The 21,602-nt window shown below is 42.1% G+C and overlaps 1 protein-coding gene across 3 annotated transcripts in view; it reads right to left on the bottom strand.

The window, feature by feature from the left end:
- LOC133464509 (gamma-aminobutyric acid receptor subunit rho-1-like) overlaps positions 1-21,402 on the bottom strand; it is a 34,574-nt gene extending 13,172 nt beyond the window's left edge. For 2 of the 3 annotated variants that reach the window (XM_061746533.1, XM_061746535.1), the window contains exons 1-3: positions 21,290-21,376; positions 13,714-13,764; positions 10,048-10,154 (exon numbers count right to left, since the gene is read on the bottom strand). In XM_061746533.1, the coding sequence (XP_061602517.1) occupies positions 10,048-10,154; positions 13,714-13,764; positions 21,290-21,369 (238 nt within the window). In that variant the 5' untranslated portion in view covers positions 21,370-21,376. Of the gene's footprint in view, positions 1-10,047; positions 10,155-13,713; positions 13,765-21,289 lie in introns of all 3 variants that reach the window. The other variant, XM_061746534.1, reaches the window with a different exon arrangement.
- Positions 21,403-21,602: the final 200 nt, after the last annotated feature.

Below are 21,602 nucleotides of genomic sequence, written 5' to 3'. Positions count from 1 at the left end.
CACATGGTCGAGTGACCGCTCTAATCCTAATTGAAATTAACTGATATTTTTTTTTCTTTTCAGGCTACATTCATTTAAATATGTCTGTATATTATCTGCATTTATATAAAGGATATTGTGAATTTCCTTGAAAAACTGACTGTAAAAACAAGGTACCTCACTCATGCCCTGATTCATGGTTTATAGCTGTTCTTCAGTAGGTTCTGTTTAATATTTACGGTGCAGCGATGCTTAAAAGCAGAGTTTTGATGAATTTGTATCATATAGCACTCCAGAAAAAATATTGGATTCTGTTAGAGAAAAACCTAGGGACTTTGACCATATTTGGGGAGCCTTTTTGGATTTTTTGCCTTTATTGGACCAGCTAACGATCTGAATCATCTACTCCTGCATTAAAGAATGTGTTTTTCAGGACTTGATTATTTACTTTATTATTAATTTGCTCCAGTATTGTTATGCATATGTGAAAAGAAGCTAAATGATTTTGAATGATGTAATGTATTGACCATATGAGGGAGGGAAGGGGAGAGGGGTGTGTTGTTGTATTTTATTTATTTATATATATATATATTTATTTATTTTTGTTTAATTATTGTTATGAAAAGTAAAAAAAAAGGGTAAAATATTGATATTTCTATTGTTATTGTAAATCTTTTTTTCATTGCCCTCAATAAATATATCTAAAAAAATAAATAAATAAAAGCAGAGTTTTGTGCTGCCATCTAATGGTAGGGTCATGTTTTCAGTGAAGTAGGTGTCTCTTGTCACTGATTGACAGTTTTGGACTCAGAGATCAGAAAGTTTCCGATCAAAAGAAATAACAGTCCAGGTAGAGACTCACTTCTGTTATGTGGAAATTGAAGAAGCTTTTATTTTGAAACACGGTCATGTATCTTCTGACTGACAGGTCCATTCCTGCCGTGTTAGTGCCCTGAAAATATCTCAAACTGTTCTCTTCTGCTTGTTCATCTCTCTGTTGGGAATTGGCTATAAAGTGTCAACGGGATTAAGATCTGAGGAGTTTTTTCACCCCAGACGGACCAAAGTTTTCAGTTTCATGCTCTTTGAACCATTTTGTTATCACTTTTGCCTTGTAGCATGGTGTCCCCTTTTTCTGGAAAAGGCTGGATTATCATCAAATAGTGATTGAACTGCCAGTAGACCATTTGGTTCCCCTCTGTGTTCATAGCCGGGCTTTTGGGTGGAATTGTAGGTGGACGTTTGCTGATGGCAGTATACAGGAATGATGGGAGGACTCACTTTTTCCTAACGTGGACAATCAATTTTCAGTTCAGTTTGGAGACTTCACTGGCGAAATACAGGACTGTCTCAGAAAACTTGAATATTGTGATAAAGTCCTTTATTTTCTGTAATGCAAAAATATATATATTCTGGATTCATTACAAATCAACTGAAAATATTGCAAGCCTTTTATTATTTTAATATTGCTGATCATGGCTTACAGTTTAAGAAAACTCAAATATCTCAAAAAATTAGAATATTCTGGGAATCTTAATCTTAAACTGTAAGCCATAATCAGCAATATTAAAATAATAAAAGGCTTGCAATATTTCAGTTGATTTGTAATGAATCCAGAATGTATGACATTTTTGTTTTTTTTAATTGCATTACAGAAAATAAAGAGCTTTATCAAAATATTCTAATTTTCTGACACAGTCCTGTAAACCAGTTGTGTGCCTTTTACATGTTTTGCATCGCTTGCAGCATTTCGTCTATCCTCTATTCTTTTCTGGGGGATAAGCGGCTTCTTTGCTTTCATGGACATCAAATAATAATAATAATACATTTATTTTGTATGGCGCCTTTCAAGACACTCAAGGTCGCCTGACAGAGCAAGAAATACAACAATAAAATACAAATTACAACAGTAAAAAACAAGTATAAAAAATGTAACACATTATCGACAGCAGAGTCTAATCCAAATCATAAATCATAAGCCTGCCTAAATAGATGGGTTTTGAGGTGAGATTTAAAGGTGGGAAGAGTGTCCATGTTCCTGATGTCGGGGGGGAGGCTGTTCCAGAGGCGAGGGGCAGAGCGGCTGAAAGCTCTACCCCCCATGGTGGACAGGCGGGCTAGGGGAACAGTGAGGTTGGTGGAGGAGGCAGACCTGAGTGACCGGGTGGGAGTGTTGATATGGATGAGGTCTGACAGGTAAGGGGGGGCAAGATTATGGATGGCATTGAAGGTGTTGATGAGGATTTTGTAATCTATGCGGTATTTGATGGGAAGCCAGTGGAGTTGGTGGAGAACGGGGGATGTGGGAGATGGCAGGGGTTTTGGTAACGATGCGGGCTGAAGCATTCTGGACCAGCTGGATTTTATGGAGGAGTTTGTGGGGGAGACCGAATAGGAGGGAGTTGCAATAATCGAGACGGGAGGTGACCAGAGAGTGAACCAGGATGGCAGTGCTGTTGGGGGTGAGTGAGGGGCGGAGGCGGTTTATGTTGCGGAGGTGGAAGTAGGCGGACCGGATGGTGTTATTGATTTGTGTGTGGAATGAGAGGGTACTGTCGAGGACGACACCCAGGCTCTTGACCTGAGGGGAGGGGGAAAGCGAGGAGTTGTCGATGGTGAGTGTGAAGCTGGGCTGTTTGGTGAGTGTGGTTTTGGTGCCAATGAGGGCTAACTCAGTTTTGTTGCAGTTTAGTTTGAGGAGGGATGAGGTGAACCAGTCTTTGATGTCATGGAGACAGTCACAGAGGGAGGGAGGTGGGAGGGTGGGGGTGGGTTTGGAGGAGATATAGAGCTGGGTGTCGTCCGCGTAGCAATGAAAGTTGATGTTATATTTACGGAATATTGAGCCAAGTGGGAGGAGGTAGATGATGAATAGAATGGGGCCGAGGACAGCGCCCTGGGGAACACCAGAGGAGAGGGGAAAGGAATGGGATGAGAATGATTTTAACTGTATAAACTGGGTGCGGTTGGTGAGGTAGGAGTGGAACCAGTGTAGGGGTGTGTCAGATATGCCAATGGATGCTAGGCGGTCGAGGAGGATGGAGTGTGAGATGGTGTCAAATGCTGCGGTCATGTCGAGGAGTATGAGGATGGATAAATGTCCAGAGTCAGATGCCAACAGGAGGTCATTTGTGATTTTAATGAGTGCTGTTTCTGTGCTGTGGCGGGGGCGGAAACCGGATTGAAACTGTTCGTAGAGGTTGTTGGTAGAGAGGTGGGCCTGTAGTTGAGAGGCGACAACTTTTTCCAGGATTTTTGAGAGGAATGGTAGATTGGAGATGGGGCGGAGATTATTGAAATTGTTGGGGTCTGAACCAGGTTTCTTTAGTAGCGGTGTGATAGAGGCATTTTTGAGTGGGGATGGGACAGAACCAGATGTGAGAGATGAGTGAATAATGGCTGTTATCAGGGGAAGTATAGAGGGAAGGGAAGCTATGACAAGGGGGGATGGCAGGGGGTCGAGTTGACAGGTTGTTGGTTTGGAAGTCCGGATGAGTTTGGAGAGGTCTGTGGGAGAGGGGAGTTGGAAACAGGAGAGAGGTACAGAGACTGGGGGGTTTGGAACATAGGGAGGAGGACAACCGGATGTGAGGGGGGCTAGTTGCTGGTGAATGGTGGATATTTTAGCGTTGAAAAATGACATAATGGAGTTGCAGTAGTCTGTGGAGTAGAAGTGTGGGGGGAGGGAGTCAGGGGGGCGGAGGGAGTTATTAATGACAGAAAACAAAGCTCGGGTGTTCCCGGCACCGGCATTGATTTTGGCTGCAAAGTATATGTTTTTGGCTGAGGAGATGGCGTTTTTATACTGTAGGATGTGGGCATGATACATTTGTTGGTGGATGGTGAGACCGGTTTTATGGTGAAGCCGCTCCAGCTGACGGCCTTTGGCCTTCAGCTGACGGCCTTTGGCCTTCAGCTGGCGCAGGTGGGGGGAGAACCAGGGGGCAGAGTGGCGAAATGTGATGTTCCGGGTTTTGAGGGGGGCAAGTGAGTTGAGCAGGGAGTGGAGGCCGTCATTGTAATGATTTACTAGCTGGTCTGGGGTGTATGGGGGGGTAATGATGGAGAGATTTTCAAGACCTGTTGTGAGGTCATCTGGGTTTATGTTTTTGGTGTTACGGAGGGTTATGACACGGGATTGCTTGGTTTTGGACAGGGTTAGACTGAGGTTAAATGAGATGAGTTTGTGGTCGGAGAAGGGGAGGTCAGCAGCAGAGAAGTTGAGGGGAGTGAGACCAGAGCAGCAAACGGTGTCCAATGAGTGTCCTTTACAGTGTGTGGGGAAATTGATAAATTGTTTGAGTCCAAAACTGTCCAGACATGAAATGAAGTCCTTGGTGAGAGCAAGATTATTATTGTCCAAGTGAATATTTATGTCGCCAAGCAGAATTATATTGGGTGAAAGTGCACAGATGTGAGTGAGAAGTGTGGTGAAATCATTAATAAAATCCTTGTTTGGTTTGGGGGGACGGTAAATATTAACTAAAATGGTAGGAATGGGTCCATTCAATTGCAGAGCCACGGCCTCGAAGGATTGTGACACAGTTGGCATGGCAACGGCAGTAGCTTTCCAAGTCTCGCGATGCAAGATCGCGAGACCGCCTCCTCTTCCGGAGAGACGTGGTTTGCTGGTGTAAACAAAGCCGGGTGGAATGCATTCGTTGAGTTGTGAATAGTCGTCCGGGGTTTGCCAAGTCTCACAGAGACAGAGACAGTCGAGCTTGCGGTCGGTGAGGAGGTCCTGGAGTAGCTGCCCTTTGCCGGTGAGAGAGCGGGTGATGAGGAGACCAAAGTTGACGTCGGAGTGTTGGTTGGTGAAGCTAACGCTAGCCGACCTGGCTAGGCTGGCTAACGCGCTGTGATCCACTTTCCTGCTGGTGTTTCTCTGAGGACGACGGCGACCGGAGGACCAGATGGAATGAATGGCAGTGGAGTCGTTGATAGTATAGCTCTGTCCGGCTCCGCGGTGGATGTGTCTCCGACGGGGAGGGAGGTGAGAGATGTCCGGGAAAAGGTGCAGCACAGACGGGGGAGCGGCGGGGCGGAGGAACCGGAGTTGGAGGAGCTCCGCGCTCATGTACTGGATCAATGTAGACGCCGGATGAATTAAAAGGGACAAGACTGTCCACAGGAGCACAAGGCTCACAGCGAGCTTGTGGATCAGCGCCATGGTCCACGGGATGGTGAGCCGAGCAGCAGCAGCAGTAGCCAGGTATTCAAGGTAGGGAACCCCAGCACGCTACGAGCTTGCCCGGAGAATACAAAACTGGTGATGCAGTATGTTTCTGTTATAGTCCCGTGGAATGCAACAACAGTACCAGGTTCCAGTTGAAGTAGATGGTCTGCTGTAGACGATGCATGGAATCATAAAACTTTTAAAAAACAGAGAGCAGCGGCAGCCAGACGTGCCAGCGTTCACTCAACCGGAAGCCATCGAAGAAGCAACCTGGCCATTGTCCAAAAGTCTTCACTGTTTGTGCTGATGCTTCTCATCGCGCCCCTGGACAGTCTTGGATGTTTCTCAAGCATTTTCACTCTTTGAAAGTTTTGATAATGCAGGAAATGAGTCTTTCCAATGCAGTATTTTTAGCAGCAATGTCCTTGCACGTGACACTATTTTGCAATGATGAATGATGATGCGTGTGTTAGGAGGTAGGATACAAATCTCCGGTGACAAAAAGATGATGCCTTCTTATTTACGTTCCTTTTCTAACAATCGGTTCTCTTATTTTTCAGAAAGAACGAGTGGTTTCAGATGACTTGTTTCATTAACAACTAAATCTTTGTGAACCCCGTTAGAAGATATTTGAGTAGCAGAAACATATATCCTGAAAATAGTATCAGTAATTGCAACAGTTTCACATTTATACAACGGTTACAGACCCCTAGTTGGATTCCTGCCCAGCTCACACCACTAAATCAATTGGTTTTGCTCTTATTTGGATTTCAGTTTTATTTTATAGGTTTGATTTTTCTTCTCACTAATCCTCTTAATTGTCAGGTACATGGTTTTATGTGTTAGCTCACAGAAGGTTAAAAAAGTTTTTCTGCAGACCGGCCCATAAAACGACCTTGAATAGATCATAAATCATTCTTTTCTTGCTTGCTTTAGATGTTTCCCTGCTTCAGTAAAAGCTTTGTCGATGTTGCGTTGACATGGACGATATCACCCATGTGACAAACAGACTAAAATCAACTACCAAGGATGATGATGACATTTAGAAGTGTCTTAAAGCAGTGGTCCCCAACCTTTTCTGTACCAGGGCCGGTTTAATGTCTGACAATATTTTCACGGCCCAATCTAAAGGTGTAGTTGATAAAAACTAAATAAAATGACAAGATAATAATAATAATAAGAAAATAATAATAATAATAATTAAAAAAAACATTTTCGAAAAAATAAAATAAAATAATGGAAATTGTGAATTACCTTTAAAGGTATTGTGACATCATTTTTAACATGCTTTTAACACTATTAAAAGTCTTGGCCAATATCCCTCAAATGTGTCTAAAAAGGTGTAACAAGAAAAACTTCACTCCGGTACGCCATGCCTGGCTTTATTTATGACGGTGTTTTTTGCGCAGTGAAAAACGTGTCCTTTTCCCCCTTTCCTGTCAATCATTGCCCCCCCCCCCATCCTCCTCTCCCCCAAACTCCCCGCACACAGCTGACAGTGGATCAATGGTATGTGATTTTGTCTTGCACACCGTCCACGGGCTGAGCCTCGATCAGAAGGACTCAGGCCCCCGACCGACACCGGGCAAGCGGTCTTCCGTACGCCACATTTCCCACGCCCGCCGCTCGGACGGGGATTCGGCGCTGAGCTCTTCCCTCTTCGCTCGCCGCTACTGAGGGAATCCTTGTTAGTTTCTTTTCCTCCGCTTAGTAATATGCTTAAATTCAGCGGGTTGTCTCGTCTGATAAAAGGATAAAAGAAAAAAAAGGAGAGCGCAGGTGGAGAGGAGAGACGTCTCTCTCCCTCCAGCCCGCGGCTCAGTGCTGATGGGCAGGGAGCTGGGTGGAGGCGGGGGGGTGATTTAGCGGACCTATACGTAACGATCCGCCACCAAACCATATGCGCCGTTTTTGCATAATTATGCGGAAATTCCCAGAAAGCCCACAATACACTGAATGTTAAAAGTTTGTTTTTTTTGGGTGTAATTGATGTTAAGACACATGTGTTTTTATGTTTGTTTTCTCATTAACGTTATTTAAAGCCAGGCTTTTATTTTATTTGTTATATATTAAGAAGACCGATATTTAGCGCTTTTATTTTGAAGGCGTCTCCCCGAGCCTTGGCGCTTCGGACTTTAACGGTTAAAGTTTAATGGCAGTAGAAAGTGTGTCTGAAAGACTAAACTAGTGTCTTGAATGCTAAAGTGGAGCCTAACTGACACAAAAATCACCTGCTGATGAGGATTTGTTTTCTTTGCTAATGTTATGCCGTATTTATGTCCAGCTTGAGTTTGGTTGCCATGGTTACTCATGGTTAATGGTAGCGGAGCGAGCAGCTGCGTCGTTCTGTATTTAAGTTAAATGAAACTTATATGAATGTAGAAAGACTAACTATTTTATTTTATTCCTTTACAGGTCTTAAGGTGTGTTTGCAGTGTATTTACATCCAAGGAATAAAAACATTGTGAACCATCAGTTTGAGAGTCATCCATCATCAGTCGGGGCTATAGAAATTATTTTTTCTTTCTGTGCGGACCGGTACCAGATGACCCACGGCCCGGTACCGGGCCGCGTCCCGGGGGTTGGGGATCACTGTCTTTAAGCACACCAGCACCAGTGGCCGCTAAAATAAATTTGAGTCATTTCATACATTTGCTCGTGGTCATTTTAGATATTAGTGTTGTTAATTTGAGCTGAAGGCTTAAAGAGGCTTTGGTGTGTTCTGTCGGGCTGCTGATGATTGACAGCTCTTGGCTTGCCCGTTGCCCTCCACAAATCCTGAATTGGTCAAGTCTTGTACCGTTTAGCCGCTGTGCTGGGGTTGGGGTTAGCGTGTTACATAAGCAGACTTTCACAGAATGCAGCTGCATGGTATTTTGGTAAGTTACATATTTGCACCACTGCTATTGCCTGGTTTTTATTTTTTCTAGCAAGACAACTTTCTGGGGTCTGGTTTCTAAATTGAAAATATATCTCTGCAAATCTTGACCTTAACCCTTGTACTGTGTTTGGGTCAAAATGACCTAATTCTCCTGTTCTCTTTCCTTCCTTCCTTCCTTCCTTCCTTCCTTCCTTCCTTCCTTCCTTCCTTCCTTCCTTCCTTCCTTCCTTCCTTCCTTCCTTCCTTCCTTCCTTCCTTCCTTCCTTCCTTCCTTCCTTCCTTCCTTCCTTCCTTCCTTCCTTCCTTCCTTCCTTCCTTCCTTCCTTCCTTCCTTCCTTCCTTCCTTCCTTCCTTCTTTTTTCCCTCCCTTCCTTCTTTCCTCCCTTCTTTCTTTCCTTCCTTCTTTTCTCCCTTCCTTCTTTCCTCCCTTCCTTCCTTCTTCTTTCCTTCCTCCCTTCTTTCCTTCCTTCCTTCTTTTCTCCCTTCCTTCCTTATTTTCTTTCCTTCCTTCCTTCTTGTTTTCCCTTTCTTCCTTCTTTTCTCCCTTCCTCCCTTATTTTCTCCCTTCCTTCCTTATTTTCTCCCTTCCTTCCTTCCTTCCTTTCTTCCTTCCTTCTTTCCTCCGTTCTTCCCTTCCTCCTTCCTTGACCCGAGGACAGCACAAGGGTTAAGTCCAAATAGATGCATCTTTATATGAACAGCTGCTTATGAGCAACACAAATAAGAAGAAAAAAAACAACTTTTCAATGAATTGATCTTCGGTCATATTAGAGCAGAAGGAGGAACTCAATGATGGTATCTAAACTCATAAGGTTTACGTTTGTTACATCAGAACTATGATATCTGAGGGCTGTAAAAGTAGTTGTGCAAATGATCAATTCAAGTTTTGTATTGAGTTCTTAGAACAAATGTTCATACTCTTTCATTATTAAGCACAGATGAAATTTCTCGATGTATGTCGCAGCAGCTCATCAGGACCTGTGCCTAACTCACTGTCCTAGATTTCAAAGCAAGATTTGGAACTTCTGTGTGAGAATTTAAAAGCAGAGTGGTTCAGGTTTTGAATCCATCTCATGCAGCAGATGAAGATGGGAGTTATTGAAACCTGAACCTTACAAGCTGCAGCTCGGCAGTAATTAATTATTGGCCTAGATCACGATGGCTCAGACCTAATCCTGCACCATTACATCATCGTCGCAGGCCAGGGCTGGACACGGGGACCAAAGTATTGACTGGATGGTAAGAAGTCCGGTTTAGAGTCAATTCTTTCAGATTGTCTTGACATTTAGGTTTTAAGTATCTTTAAGAGGCGTTTGCAGTTTACTGGCTGCCTCCAGTACAAATGGTTGATAGTGCTGCATGTACTTTAGGTCCAGAACAGGGTTCTGCAACCCGCCGTTCTAGAGCCGCATGCGGCTCTTTAGTGCCGCCCTAGTGGCTCCTGGAGCTTTTAAAAAATGTTTGACATTTTTTTCTTCTTTTTTTCTTCTTTTCTTTCCTTTTTTTCTCTTTTTTTCTTCTTTTTTCCTCTTTTTTTTCTTCTTTTTTTCTTTTGTCTTTTTTTTCTTTTTTTCTCTTCTTTTTTTCTTCCTTTTTCCTTTCCTTTTTAATATTGACATTTTGACTTTTTTCTCGAGATTGTACTTCAACATTAATCTCGACATTTCGACTTTTTTTCAAAATTATGACTTTTTTCTCGACATTTCAACTTTTTCTCAACATTTCGACTTTTTGCACGAAATTTTGACTATTTCCTAGACATTTCGACTTTTTCCTTGAAATTTTGACTTTTTTCTCAACATTTCGACGTACATAATGAAAAGAAAATCTTCCCCCAGTTCTAACTAACATAGAAACATGCAGCATGTGTTGTCTTCATTCTAAGGCTGATACAAGACTCTTCATTTTTTGCGGTTCCAGACATATTTGGTTTCTTGTGTTTTTTGGTCAAATATGGCTCTTTCAAAATTTTAGGTTGCCTACCCCTGGTCCAGAAGATGAACTTTCTTACCTCCAAATCCTGGTCGCATGGAGAAGTCATGGTCCTCTATCCTCAGCAGCTGCTCCGACCTTGTGTCCCATGTTTTAGTCATGTCTGTACTTCTCTTTACAATGTTTCTGACAAAAAAACAACAGGTGGGGGGGGGGGGGGTCATTTTGGATGGTAAGTATGTATCTAAATTTCCATTTTGATTTTCATACTGTACATTTCAATCCGGTAAGCAGCGACATCATGCTTGCAAGAGAGGATGTGGAACTAATTTGCCATTTTTGGCAAACTACACAGACAATATTTGCTTTTGGATCGACACCCCCTGCTGGAAACACAAACCGTCTATCATCACCCTAAACTGTAAAAAGAGAAAAGCATCAGAAAAAACTTCAGAATGGACCTGCAGATGAGTCAGCCGAGACACATGTGGGAAAACATCACATTGTCATGCGGAAAGGAAAGAAAACAGGAGCAAAAGCGCCGTCACTCCACATGTGGCAGGCGCGTCCGAATAAATGTATAAAAACTAAAAAAGTCCAGACAAATACTAGTTCAGCTGAAGGAACAAATACCCAAACAGAACCTCAGACGCTTTGACTTTTCCTGTAAGACCCAGTGCAGCAAGTGATGTTAAAGACTCATCCATGAGCAAGATATCACTTATTTTTTCAAGATCTTGCTTCAATATATACACCATTTTTTGTCCCCATGATGCTGCTCTGAGGTGCAGCAGTTTCTGATTTTTCTGATTTCATGATGCTGGAGCAGTGTCTTTGTCTGGTTATCACTCTCCTCCAGGTTTGAACCAGTGTGTGTATGAGCTCTCCTGCTGGTATTTGAGGCTTCATTTACACATTTCAAATCAAAGTATGCTCATCTCTGGGTAGGGTTGCCACTTTTCAGAACTAGAAATAAGGGACGTCCCGATTTCAGCAGCGCAGGCGCCAAAAAAAGGGACATCCCCAAAACTTCTAAACTGCATAGAAATGTGTTTATTTTGTATGAAAAAACAAGTTTAAAGTGCTTTAATAGCAATGAACTTGCATGACTGTACAGACAGCCAAACATATAGCAACTGAAATAGACTCCTATTCTATTCTATTCTATTATATTATTATGCTATATATACAAGACTGTCTCAGAAAATGTTAATATTGTGATAAAGTCCTTTATTTTCTGTAATGCAATTAAAAAAACTAAAATGTCATACATTCTGGATTCATTACAAATCAACTGAAATATTGCAAGCCTTTTATTATTTTAATATTGCTGATTATGGCTTACAGTTTAAGATTAAGATTGCCAGAATATTCTAATTTTTTGAGATAGGATATTTGAGTTTTCTTAAGCTGTAAGCCATGATCAGCAATATTAAAATAATAAAAGGCTTGCAATATTTCAGTTGATTTGTAATGAATCCAGAATGTATGACATTTTTGTTTTTGTAATTGCATTACAGAAAATCACAATATTCAAATTTTCTGAGACAGTCCTGTAGGTATATATAGGAAAAGAATATTTTAGCATATTCAATTCAATTCGCAAATATAAGTTGCTAAATTCTGATACTGAACATTGTAGAACATATTAGCAAAAAACAAAAAAAAAACTGACCATGTGAGCTGGTTGCTGTGCTGATGTTGGCACACAACTGCTCCCATAGCTGCAAAAAATGGGTGTATTTGATGGCAGGATTTCAGGAAAACAAACAAACGAAATAGCTCAAGTGTGATGTTTGACAGGGAACAGTGTTTTTGATCCGCGCTGATGCTGCTTACAAGCTCCCAAGATCTGGCTACACTAGTGTGGACATCACAGGTGTCTGTGTCATATCAGATTTCTTAACAGGCCTAAAGCACCACAGTCCCATGTTTAATTAACCTTATTCACTTTCAAAACTTTCCTTCTGCGTGTACAAAGATAAAGTTCTCTGGTGTTCTGCATACGCGGTACTCTCCCAGGAATATGTTTCTGATCATTGTGGCTTGTTTTCATCTTGTTGAATTTATACAACACACAAAAATAATCTTATGAACTCTATTCCCCACCAGACCAGGGCAACGCTCCACCGCGACATCCCCGCCCCCCCACTAGGTAATGAAGCCCATAATCATGGACCAGAGATAATGCAGTTCTGCTGAAGGATGTTTAGTGGAGGCAGACATTATCTCATTACTGATATGATCTGACAAAAGATTCCTAAATTGATTAATACATACATTGGACTTTTGTTTCCAGTTCATTAGAATGGTTTTCTTTGCGATACACAAGGCAGTGAGAACCAAGTGAACCAGGTTAGGTGCCTTGGGAGAGCTATATAATATCTTTATATCCAATCAATAAAACATTTGCCAAATCCAAATTTATGCAAAGTTGCCAATAGAAATTTCCAGTTTACCTGATCAAATGCTTTTTCTGCATCTAGAGATATAATTGTAGTTTCCACATTATTGATATTCGAATGATATTGAGTACTTGTAGCACGGCGAGTGCTACAGGGGCCCGACCGACAGGACAGAGGACACGGGGTTTAGTGCAGGAACCTTTTATTTTCTCCCTTCACCCAAGACACACGTGCTTCAGCTCCTTCACAGCAGACCCAGGGAGCCGAGCGACCCTTTCTGCTGTGCAGTCATGCCTTATCAAGGCAGGCAGCGTGGGGAGGTTGATTGGGGCCACCTGTGCCCCAATCAACCTGAGTGGCTGCAGCTCCTCCACCCTGCCACAGTAGTCTACTAGTGTTAGTAGAAGAATGTCTACCCTTAATAAAGCCTGTTTGATCCGGGTGTATAATAGAAGGGGTAATTCTTTCCAAACGTTTGGAAAGAGTTTTGCAGATTATTTTTGAGATCTACATTTATAAGGGATATTGGGCGGTAGCTCGATGGGAGCGTAGGATCCTTATCTGGTTTCAATAGGAGGTTTATATTGGCAGAATTCATATTTGAGGGTAAACTTTTATTCTCCTTAACATTTAAGATCATTTTATAAAATGTTGGTGCTAATATGCTCCAAAATTCTTGATAGAATTTGGCTGGAAAACCATGGGCCCGGAGCTTTATTATTAGGCATATGCTGGAGAGCTTCATGGAGTTCTCCCATTGAGAGTGGTGATCTAAATTCGTAACCTGTTCCTGATGTAACTTTGGCAGGTTGATATTTCCAAAAAAACTGATCAATGGATTGGTCTGGTGGATCCATTTGTGATGAATATAATTTACAGTAAAAATCTCTGAAGACTGAGTTTATTGAACAGGCTGATATTCCCTGATTGATCCTTAATGGATGTTATAGTTGTTTTTTCCTTGTTTACTTTTAATATATTGGCTAGATATCTCCCTGATCTATTGGCATGTGCAAAGTTCTCTAGACGAAGATTTGTAATTCTATCTTAGCTTTCCATATTCTGTTAAGATTGTGTTCATCTGCGTCGGCCCGGTCGGCATTCCCAATGCTTTAATTTCACATTCTAATTCTCTTATTCTTACATTTTTCTTTTTCTTATTTGAAGAAAAAGGAAATTATTTTGCCTCTCTTTACTGCTTTTTTGCTTCCCACAGAACACTAGCTGACGTTTCAGGTTGGTCGTTATTTTGCAAATATATTAAGCCCTGTGTTGGTTTAATCTCTGCTCAGTTCAGTTATCATCCTAAAAGGACTTAACATGGATAAATACCAACATACCTGCCAATTTCGTGGCTGGATCCTTCTGTTAGAGACATTTCAAGCTTTGATCTGAAAGTAGAAATCATTGTTATCGGGTATTAGTTACACAACGTTAAACAGGGCTAAAACAATGCAATAACAACATAACCCCACCGAGCGCTAGCTGGGACCTTTATTCAGCTTAAAGTTAACTTAACTTTATTTCTAGTCTGTATTAGATGACTTGTTATTTAATCAGTATCACATTATTTATTGATTTAACAGCGGCAGTTCAGAATGGACATGTTGGCAGACTGGCTCAAAGTGATCAATATATTTGCTGTAACGGTTCTCAGCATAACAACACATAACACCAGGGGCCTGTACTACGAAGCAAGTTCAACATATCCAGGATATCTTTTCCTTATCCAGATTCACTAAGCGGGACAATTGCAATCACGCTAAGCGGTCACACGACGGCGGTTATCAACTCGGTATATCAACCCAGGTTTCTCCAATCTGGATATGAGCGCGTGCACATAAAAGGGGCGGTGTTTTCAGCGCATGACCAATCGCAAGCATGGAGAAGTCCGCTGTCAGAGCCGCTTATTTCAGTAGCGAAGAGCAAACAATAATTTTACGGAAATATGATGAGTATAGGCATATAATACAGGCAAAAAGCAACACAGTTGCAGCTGCAAAATGCAGGAAAGACAGCTGGCAAAAGATCGCTGACTGTATAAATGCGTAAATTCATAGGGATATAAACATATATTTGAATATTCTGGGAATCTTAATCTTAAACTGTAAACCATGATCAGCAATATTAAAATAATAAAAGGCTTGCAATATTTCAGTTGATTTGTAATGAATCCAGAATGTATGACATTTTTTTTGTTTTTGTGTTTGCATTACAGAAAATCACAATATTCTAATTTTCTGAGACAGTCTGTATATATTGGTTCTATAACTATTGTTGTTGACCGATAACTTGTGCTGATGCTGTACCAAAGAATTGGGTTTTTTTTATTTATTTTATTTAATTTTTTATTTTTTCAGGAGGGGGGTATTTAGTATTTTAAAGTGACTTCTCAGAATGTTCGAGGGACGAAATTGAAAATCCCTTTTTTGCTATCCCCTTACAAATGCATCTTCTTTTTGATTTCTTCTTGATTTATTTATTTAATTGGTATTAGTTTTGGATTGACTGTACATCGGATTTTGGGTGATGATTTGTTTTATTTATTCATTGATTGATTTATTTTTTATTTTCTCCTCCACCTCTTTTTTCTTTTTTTCCTTTTTTTTTGGATCGTTCATACAGGTACTCATCAGGGAAAGCAAAGGGGTTTTGGTGGTCCCTGAATACGCGTTCTCTTCGGAGGGATCCTCTCACGATCCGCGCACCAAGCTCCACTGGATTCTCTTCGAAAGGGCATGTCATTTTCCAAGAGAGCTGATTGGTCAGTGGGCGGTGCTTTTACACCCGGCGATCTGTATCTCGAACATAACCTGCTCCGGAGCAGGTTAGCTGTTCAGCATAAGTTACCATGGCGATGTGCCCCGCTAAGAAGTGAACCACCGTCGTAGTCCTGAAAACCCAGGGTTAAACCTGAAGTTACCTCGCTAACCCCAAATCCCGCTTCGTAGTACAGGCCCCAGCTGTTATCGTCTTTTCTGAGAAACGTCTAACGATACAGATTCTAGCCGATCCTGATTTTCTAGCTATAATCAACTTAAGGTATTAACTTAGTCATCAATGAAAGAACGGCAGAGGCAGCACAGGTTGTTTTTTAGCCCTTGAAATTGTGATTGTGTGACAAAGATGTGCTCACTGATAAGAAACAATCAATCAATCAATCAATCAATATATCAATCAGGTTACTATCACAAAAAGAGTCATTGAAGAGCTTTACAGAACGTTTAACCTGCGAGTCTGAACACAGCCAGCTCCACAGCAGCTTTTCAGTTTAACACAACTTTAACACAAAAAAAAACAAATACACTTCCTTTCCGACATCAGGGGCGTGGCTTCAGGGGCACCACTTGGTTCATATTAGGTATAAGCCCCGATACCGATACTGCTCTCATATACTCGTACTCGCAAAAATTCTCCGATACCACACACTGATACTTCATTGTTGTTGTAGTTACTGGTTAGCGCCGCTAGGGGGAGACGTTCCCCGGGTGATTGTGCAGCCTGGCGGCGGAGCAGCACTGGCACTGCCAGTCTCACTCACGGGTATCACTCTATATACCGTATTTTCACGACCATTCCGCGCACCGTGTGAAAAGGCGCACCCTCAGTTTTGTGTGTAATTTTTGGATTTAAAACACACATACGGCGCACCGACTGAAAAGGCGCAGTCTACAGACACGGAGCTGCACACACGTGTGCCGCAAAACACACACACGCACCGCAAAACACACGCGCGCTGCAGAACACACACACACAAGCACACACGTGTGCTTATTTAAAAATAGAGTGGGAGCAAAACTTAGTTTGATTGTATTTTATTTCAGTTTTTACATTAATCAAACCCTTCAAAGTCCTCATTCTCTGTTTCTGCATTAAAGAGCTCCGCTAATTCAGCTGTGCCAGTCCGAATTTCCTCGCTGTCAGAGTCACTTTCTGTGCCGCGCGGTGCCTTGGAAATGCCGGCTTTTGCAAAAGCCCGAACAACAGTCCCAGCAGACACGTTAGCCTACGCATGATGCGTGAAAAAAAAACACCGGGTTGCCGCACATAGACCTGTCTCAGCCACTTGATCATCATGCCTTCATCCATCCAGCCCTTTTAATTTGCCTTTATAATGACTCCGGCTGGAAAAGTCTCTTTAGGCAAAGTTTTTCTTCTGCACAACAGTAAATGAGGACTTTTCATACCCCGTTGTGCGGATCCCCCACCGCGCTGTTCCCGTCCTCTCCGCCGCGCCGGACGCCCCGTCCTCTCCCCCGTCCTCTCCCCCGCGCTAGCCTACGGCGTAGGGTACGGCGGCGACGCGCACCCCCGTCCTCTCTACCGCGGTATTCACCGGGATGTCGAACATGTTGGTGATGTGGCTGGGCTGGATGCGTTTGTTGGTGATGTGTCGGCTGCAGAATGAGCGGAAGCTCTCCATCTTTTCCGCCGGGCGCTGCTGCTGCGCTGGCACCGTTTCATGAAGCAAAAGCACCAAGACTGACCTCCATGAAAATGTTCAATTTTCATTTCTTCCGCCAGCGCTACTGCTTTCAGTCGAATGAAACGCTGAAATGCTCCTTCCACCCGCTCTGTGCTTCACACCCCACCCCACCCCTTCCTCCTTTAACGTCTGAGGATGGTCTCTATCACGTCCGCAACTCACGGGTGCTTCACACGCCCCTTCTCCCTTTACCGTTCCCCTGGTGGCCGTCCGCCTTACATTACCGTAATGCGGTAATGCAGGTAATAGATACGGCGCACCGTTTCATTGGGCGCGCGGCACATTCTTTAAAAAAAAAAAGAATTTTATGTGCGCCTTATGGTCGCGAAAATACGGTAACCGGACTGTAACAATGGGATTGTTTATGTTCTTCTTCTTCTCTGTTTTATTGGCGGATCGCAACCAACTTTAAGGTGCATACCGCCACCTACTGTACAAGAGTGTGTAACATAATTTCATTTAGCTTATTTTTTAAATTCTATTTGATTGTTTATGTTGTTTCACACGGACGGCTTCAGGTGAAGCACCGCTCATGTGCAGTTGATGTACCTGCGACGAGAGCGCGGAGGAAAGCCCAGCCGGCTGAGTTTTGTTTAAAATTGAATTTCTGTTTGCAAATAAATCTGTCTTCCAATTCATTGCATTTTTCATTGCATTTTTTAGCCTAGTTATTTTTGTGGTAGAAGTATCGGATCGGTACTCGGTATCGGCGAGTACACAAATTAAAATACTCATACTCGGTGTGAAAAAAATGGTATCAGGGCATCCCTAGTATAAAGCATTGTATAATATGTTGTGATGAGATTTTCAAACTCAGTTAACAGTTAACATTAAAACTAAAATATCAAGTGAATCTCCAAAAGTATTTTAGGTAAAATTGTTGGTCATCAACAGCCGTCTATCAACGTTATCCTGGATCACTTGTCAACAGAGCACAGTAATCCTACAGCCTAAACATGAGCGGGAGTTAGAAACACAAAAGTGGAGCGATAAAACGCAAAGAAAAAGAAAAAAGGGAGCAAGAAAAGGAAAATTGCTCAAGCTAGACGCATATTTTGTTGGCCCTAATCCTCCTCCAGTGGGAGATGAACCTGACATTGTTAGCAGAGATTCCTCCCCGGGTCCGGGTCATGAGACGAGAGGCTGCAACATATGCATCGCCCCCCGCCCCAGCTCTCATATGTTCCACTACTGACCTACATGTCACAGAAATTAAGAGGACAATGCAAAGCCACAGTCTGGACCATTAAAAGAGCATGAATGATGAAGAAGAGGGTGCAGGTACTGGCCTGCCTCTAGTCCTGACCTGGTCCAACAGAAAAGAAGAAGACGATAACGAGGATAACAAATCAAAGACTCTCCTTTAAATTTGCCCCATTTATAGTTAGATTAAATGAATTTGCAGCAACCACATCTGGGTCTGCATATCTGAATATATCTGCGTTCAGTATTCAGCTACGCTGTATATTATAGTTAATACCACAGGGGTCAACTGACCTTCTCAAATCTAAAATCCTATGACAGATGCCCAGCAAGACCTTTGACCCAGGATGCTCAAACAATCTACAAATGTTGTACATTCTGGACCGACTGGAAATGAAATGTACTTGCCAGCGTTCCTTACGGATGATTAACCCTTACTAAAGTCCCAGCAACAGCAATAATTCAGGAGGCCCATTAACACTCAGATTACAGTTTACGTAATCAAAGTAAGTGATTTTTCAAACCAGGCACCAGTTCTTGTTGCTGTCAGCTAAAAAAGAAAAAAAGAAAAAAGAAAGAAAGACATGAAGGGAAAATAAATAAATAAAAAAAATGTTTTGACAACTGAGCATTTGCACAGGACGGCAGAGAATCCCTCCACACCTTCACCACAGGGGTGTCAACCTACTGTAAATTAATGCTGACGCTCTGGTTTCAGGGAGAATTCTTCCTGCAGCAAACTGCAGTTAAATTCATAGTCATGAAAGGGTTCAATAAACACAATGTAATCCCACTGGCACAGAGGAACCAACTCACGTCCAGCTAAGATCCACTTGCTCCACATGTGATCCAGAGGTTCTGGCTGCAACAGTTTCTATGCACATTTCCACCAACATCCATGACTTTTACACAGATGTGTTCTCCATATAGAAGATCACATTATTATGTATATCACAGCTATGAACCGAGTAAAGATGTCTTCTGTTTTACAGTATTCGCTCACAAGTCTTAACCCTTGTGCTGTCTTTGGGTCAAGGGAGGGTGAAGGGAGAAAAGAAGGAATGAAGGAAGGAAGGGAGAAAAGAAGGAAGTAAGGAAGAAAGGAGAAAAGAAGGAAAGAAGGAAGGAAGTAGGAAAGGGAGGAAAGAAGGGAGAAAAGATGGAAGGAAGGGAGAAAGGAATGAAAAAGGGAGAAAAGGAAAGAAGGGAGGGAGGAAGGAATGGAGAAAAGGAAAGAAAGAAGGGAGGGAAGAAGGAATGGAGAAAAGGAAAGAAAGAAGGGAGGGAAGAAGGAAGGAATGGAGAAAATAAGGAAAGAAGGAAGGAAAAGCAAGAAGGTAAAAAATGAACGAATGACGAAAGGGAGGTAGGAAGAAAAAGGAGTAAAGGAGGGTAAAAAAGGAGGAAAAGAGGAAAGGGAGAAGGAAGGAGAGAACAGGAGGAAAGAAGGATAGAAGAATTGGGTCATTTTGACCCCAATACAGTACAAGGGTTAATAGTCTCCTTTAACCCTACAAACCTGCAAATACGCCTACTTGTTTATGACAAAATAAGGGTGTCCAAACTTTTCATCCATTCTTTATAATTAATTTTGCACAGTGGTGCTCGACAATCTGAAAGTCCTAAGAACCTTTCTTAAGCTCTGATACCTATCACACAACTCTGCACACGATGTCACACAGCAGAGAAATAAGCTTTAATCTGAATTAAAAGAATTGTGGCCATAAAACATCAGTGTGTCTTCAGCCGGAGAGTCGCTCCATGTTATTCACTCCATCTGTCAGTGGTTCTAATGTTGGGGCTGATCACTGCCCCCCACACACCCCACACACCCCATTAAATGTTACCTGTGTCCACATTTTAAGTTAACTTCAATACTGCATTGCTTAGGAGTGAACCAAACTGACTTTGCTTGTCACTCTTTGCTGGCAGTGAATTTACGGAGCAACTGATGAAATCCTTATATCAGAATAACCTAGATGATATTAGGTCATCAGAACAGAAGCTGTGGTGACAAAAGAGAGAAAACCCTCTGCTTCTGAGTTTTAACCAGTTTACTGTGCTAATCCCATATCTGGGCTCTAAAACCACACATATCCCTTTACTGGCTTCTTTAAACTTCCCACCTCATGCCTAATCAGCATACAGACAAACATTTGAAGGTTTTATTTGTCGTTACATTACTCTTAAAGGTAAAATAACAAACATCCATTTCAAAAAACAAATTTCTGATAGCTCAGAGTCATAAAAAGTTCAAATTTATACAATTTATGGGAAGTGAGAATGCGGTTGTAGTTAAATCCTTCAGATGGAGGCTGAATTAGAGCTCTGAGATGCTGTTGCCAAGATCAGGACTTAGTGTTACACTCCGTGGTTTGTTTTCACCTACTTTGGGTAAATAGGACTCTTGAAAGATGTATTTACTGGAGCTGCTGCTTGATCTGAGCTTTTAACTTTGACGCTTTAAAAAGCCTGAACCTGAACCCTAACTAGACTGAAAAAAGCTACTTCATTCCAAAGCCAAGAGAAAAACAACAACAAACATCCCAATTGTAATTTCGGATTTTACAATATTTGATTGTCCTAGACTTTCTGTGTGACACAGCTGGGAGTGTGCTGGGCATGTCGTGCATTTGACTTCACACTTCAGACTTCAGACTTTTTATTGTCATTATACGAGGCATACAACGAAATTAAAAGCAGCACGGACGGAGTGGTTTTTTCCTTAAAAAAATGTAAGTAAAAAAGTAGAATAAGTATAAAATAAAATAGTACAAAATAAAATAGAATAGACTCTGTAAAACGGTATACAGGACTGTCTCAGAAAATTAGAATATTGTGATAAAGTTCTTTATTTTCTATAATGCCATTAAAAAAAAAAGTCATACATTCTGGATTCATTACAAATCAACTGAAATATTGCAAGCCTTTTATTAATATTGCTGATTATGGCTTACAGTTTAAGATTAAGATTCCCAGAATATTCTAATTTTTTGAGATAGGATTTGAGTTTGTAAGCCATGATCAGCAATATTAAAATAATAAAAGGCTTGCAATATTTCAGTGGATTTGTAATGAATCCAGAATGTATGACATTTTCTGCATTACAGAAAATAAAGGACTTTATCATAATATTCTAATTTTCTGAGACAGTCCTGTATATACAAAAATGTGCAACAGTGCAGCAGTGCAAACATATAACTTAATTTGCGTGGCTCTGCACTGACCTGGCGTGTGCGCGCATCTGCCCGGCGGCTCCGACCGTCCACAGCAGCAGCAGCCTGAGCAGCACAGCATCCTGGTGCATGGTGGTGTCCAGATTCCAGCCCTCTCCACCACTCAGGGGCGCAGGCGTCTCCAGACCCGTCCTGCGCGCAGGACGCACGTTCCGCACATGTCCCGCGCCATGGACAGACCGGTGGATACTGCATGACTGCGACGGCAGGTCCTCCGTCAGACTCAGAGGAGGGGGGGCAGAATCAGCCCACTGCGCAGCCAGCAGGGACGGCGCGCACCAGAGCGCGCAGAGCGCGGAGTGCA

Source organism: Cololabis saira, chromosome 18 (genome assembly GCF_033807715.1).
Source record: "Cololabis saira isolate AMF1-May2022 chromosome 18, fColSai1.1, whole genome shotgun sequence".
Lineage (NCBI taxonomy): Eukaryota > Metazoa > Chordata > Actinopteri > Beloniformes > Belonidae > Cololabis > Cololabis saira.
This window is presented reverse-complemented; position numbering and strand designations above follow the sequence as displayed.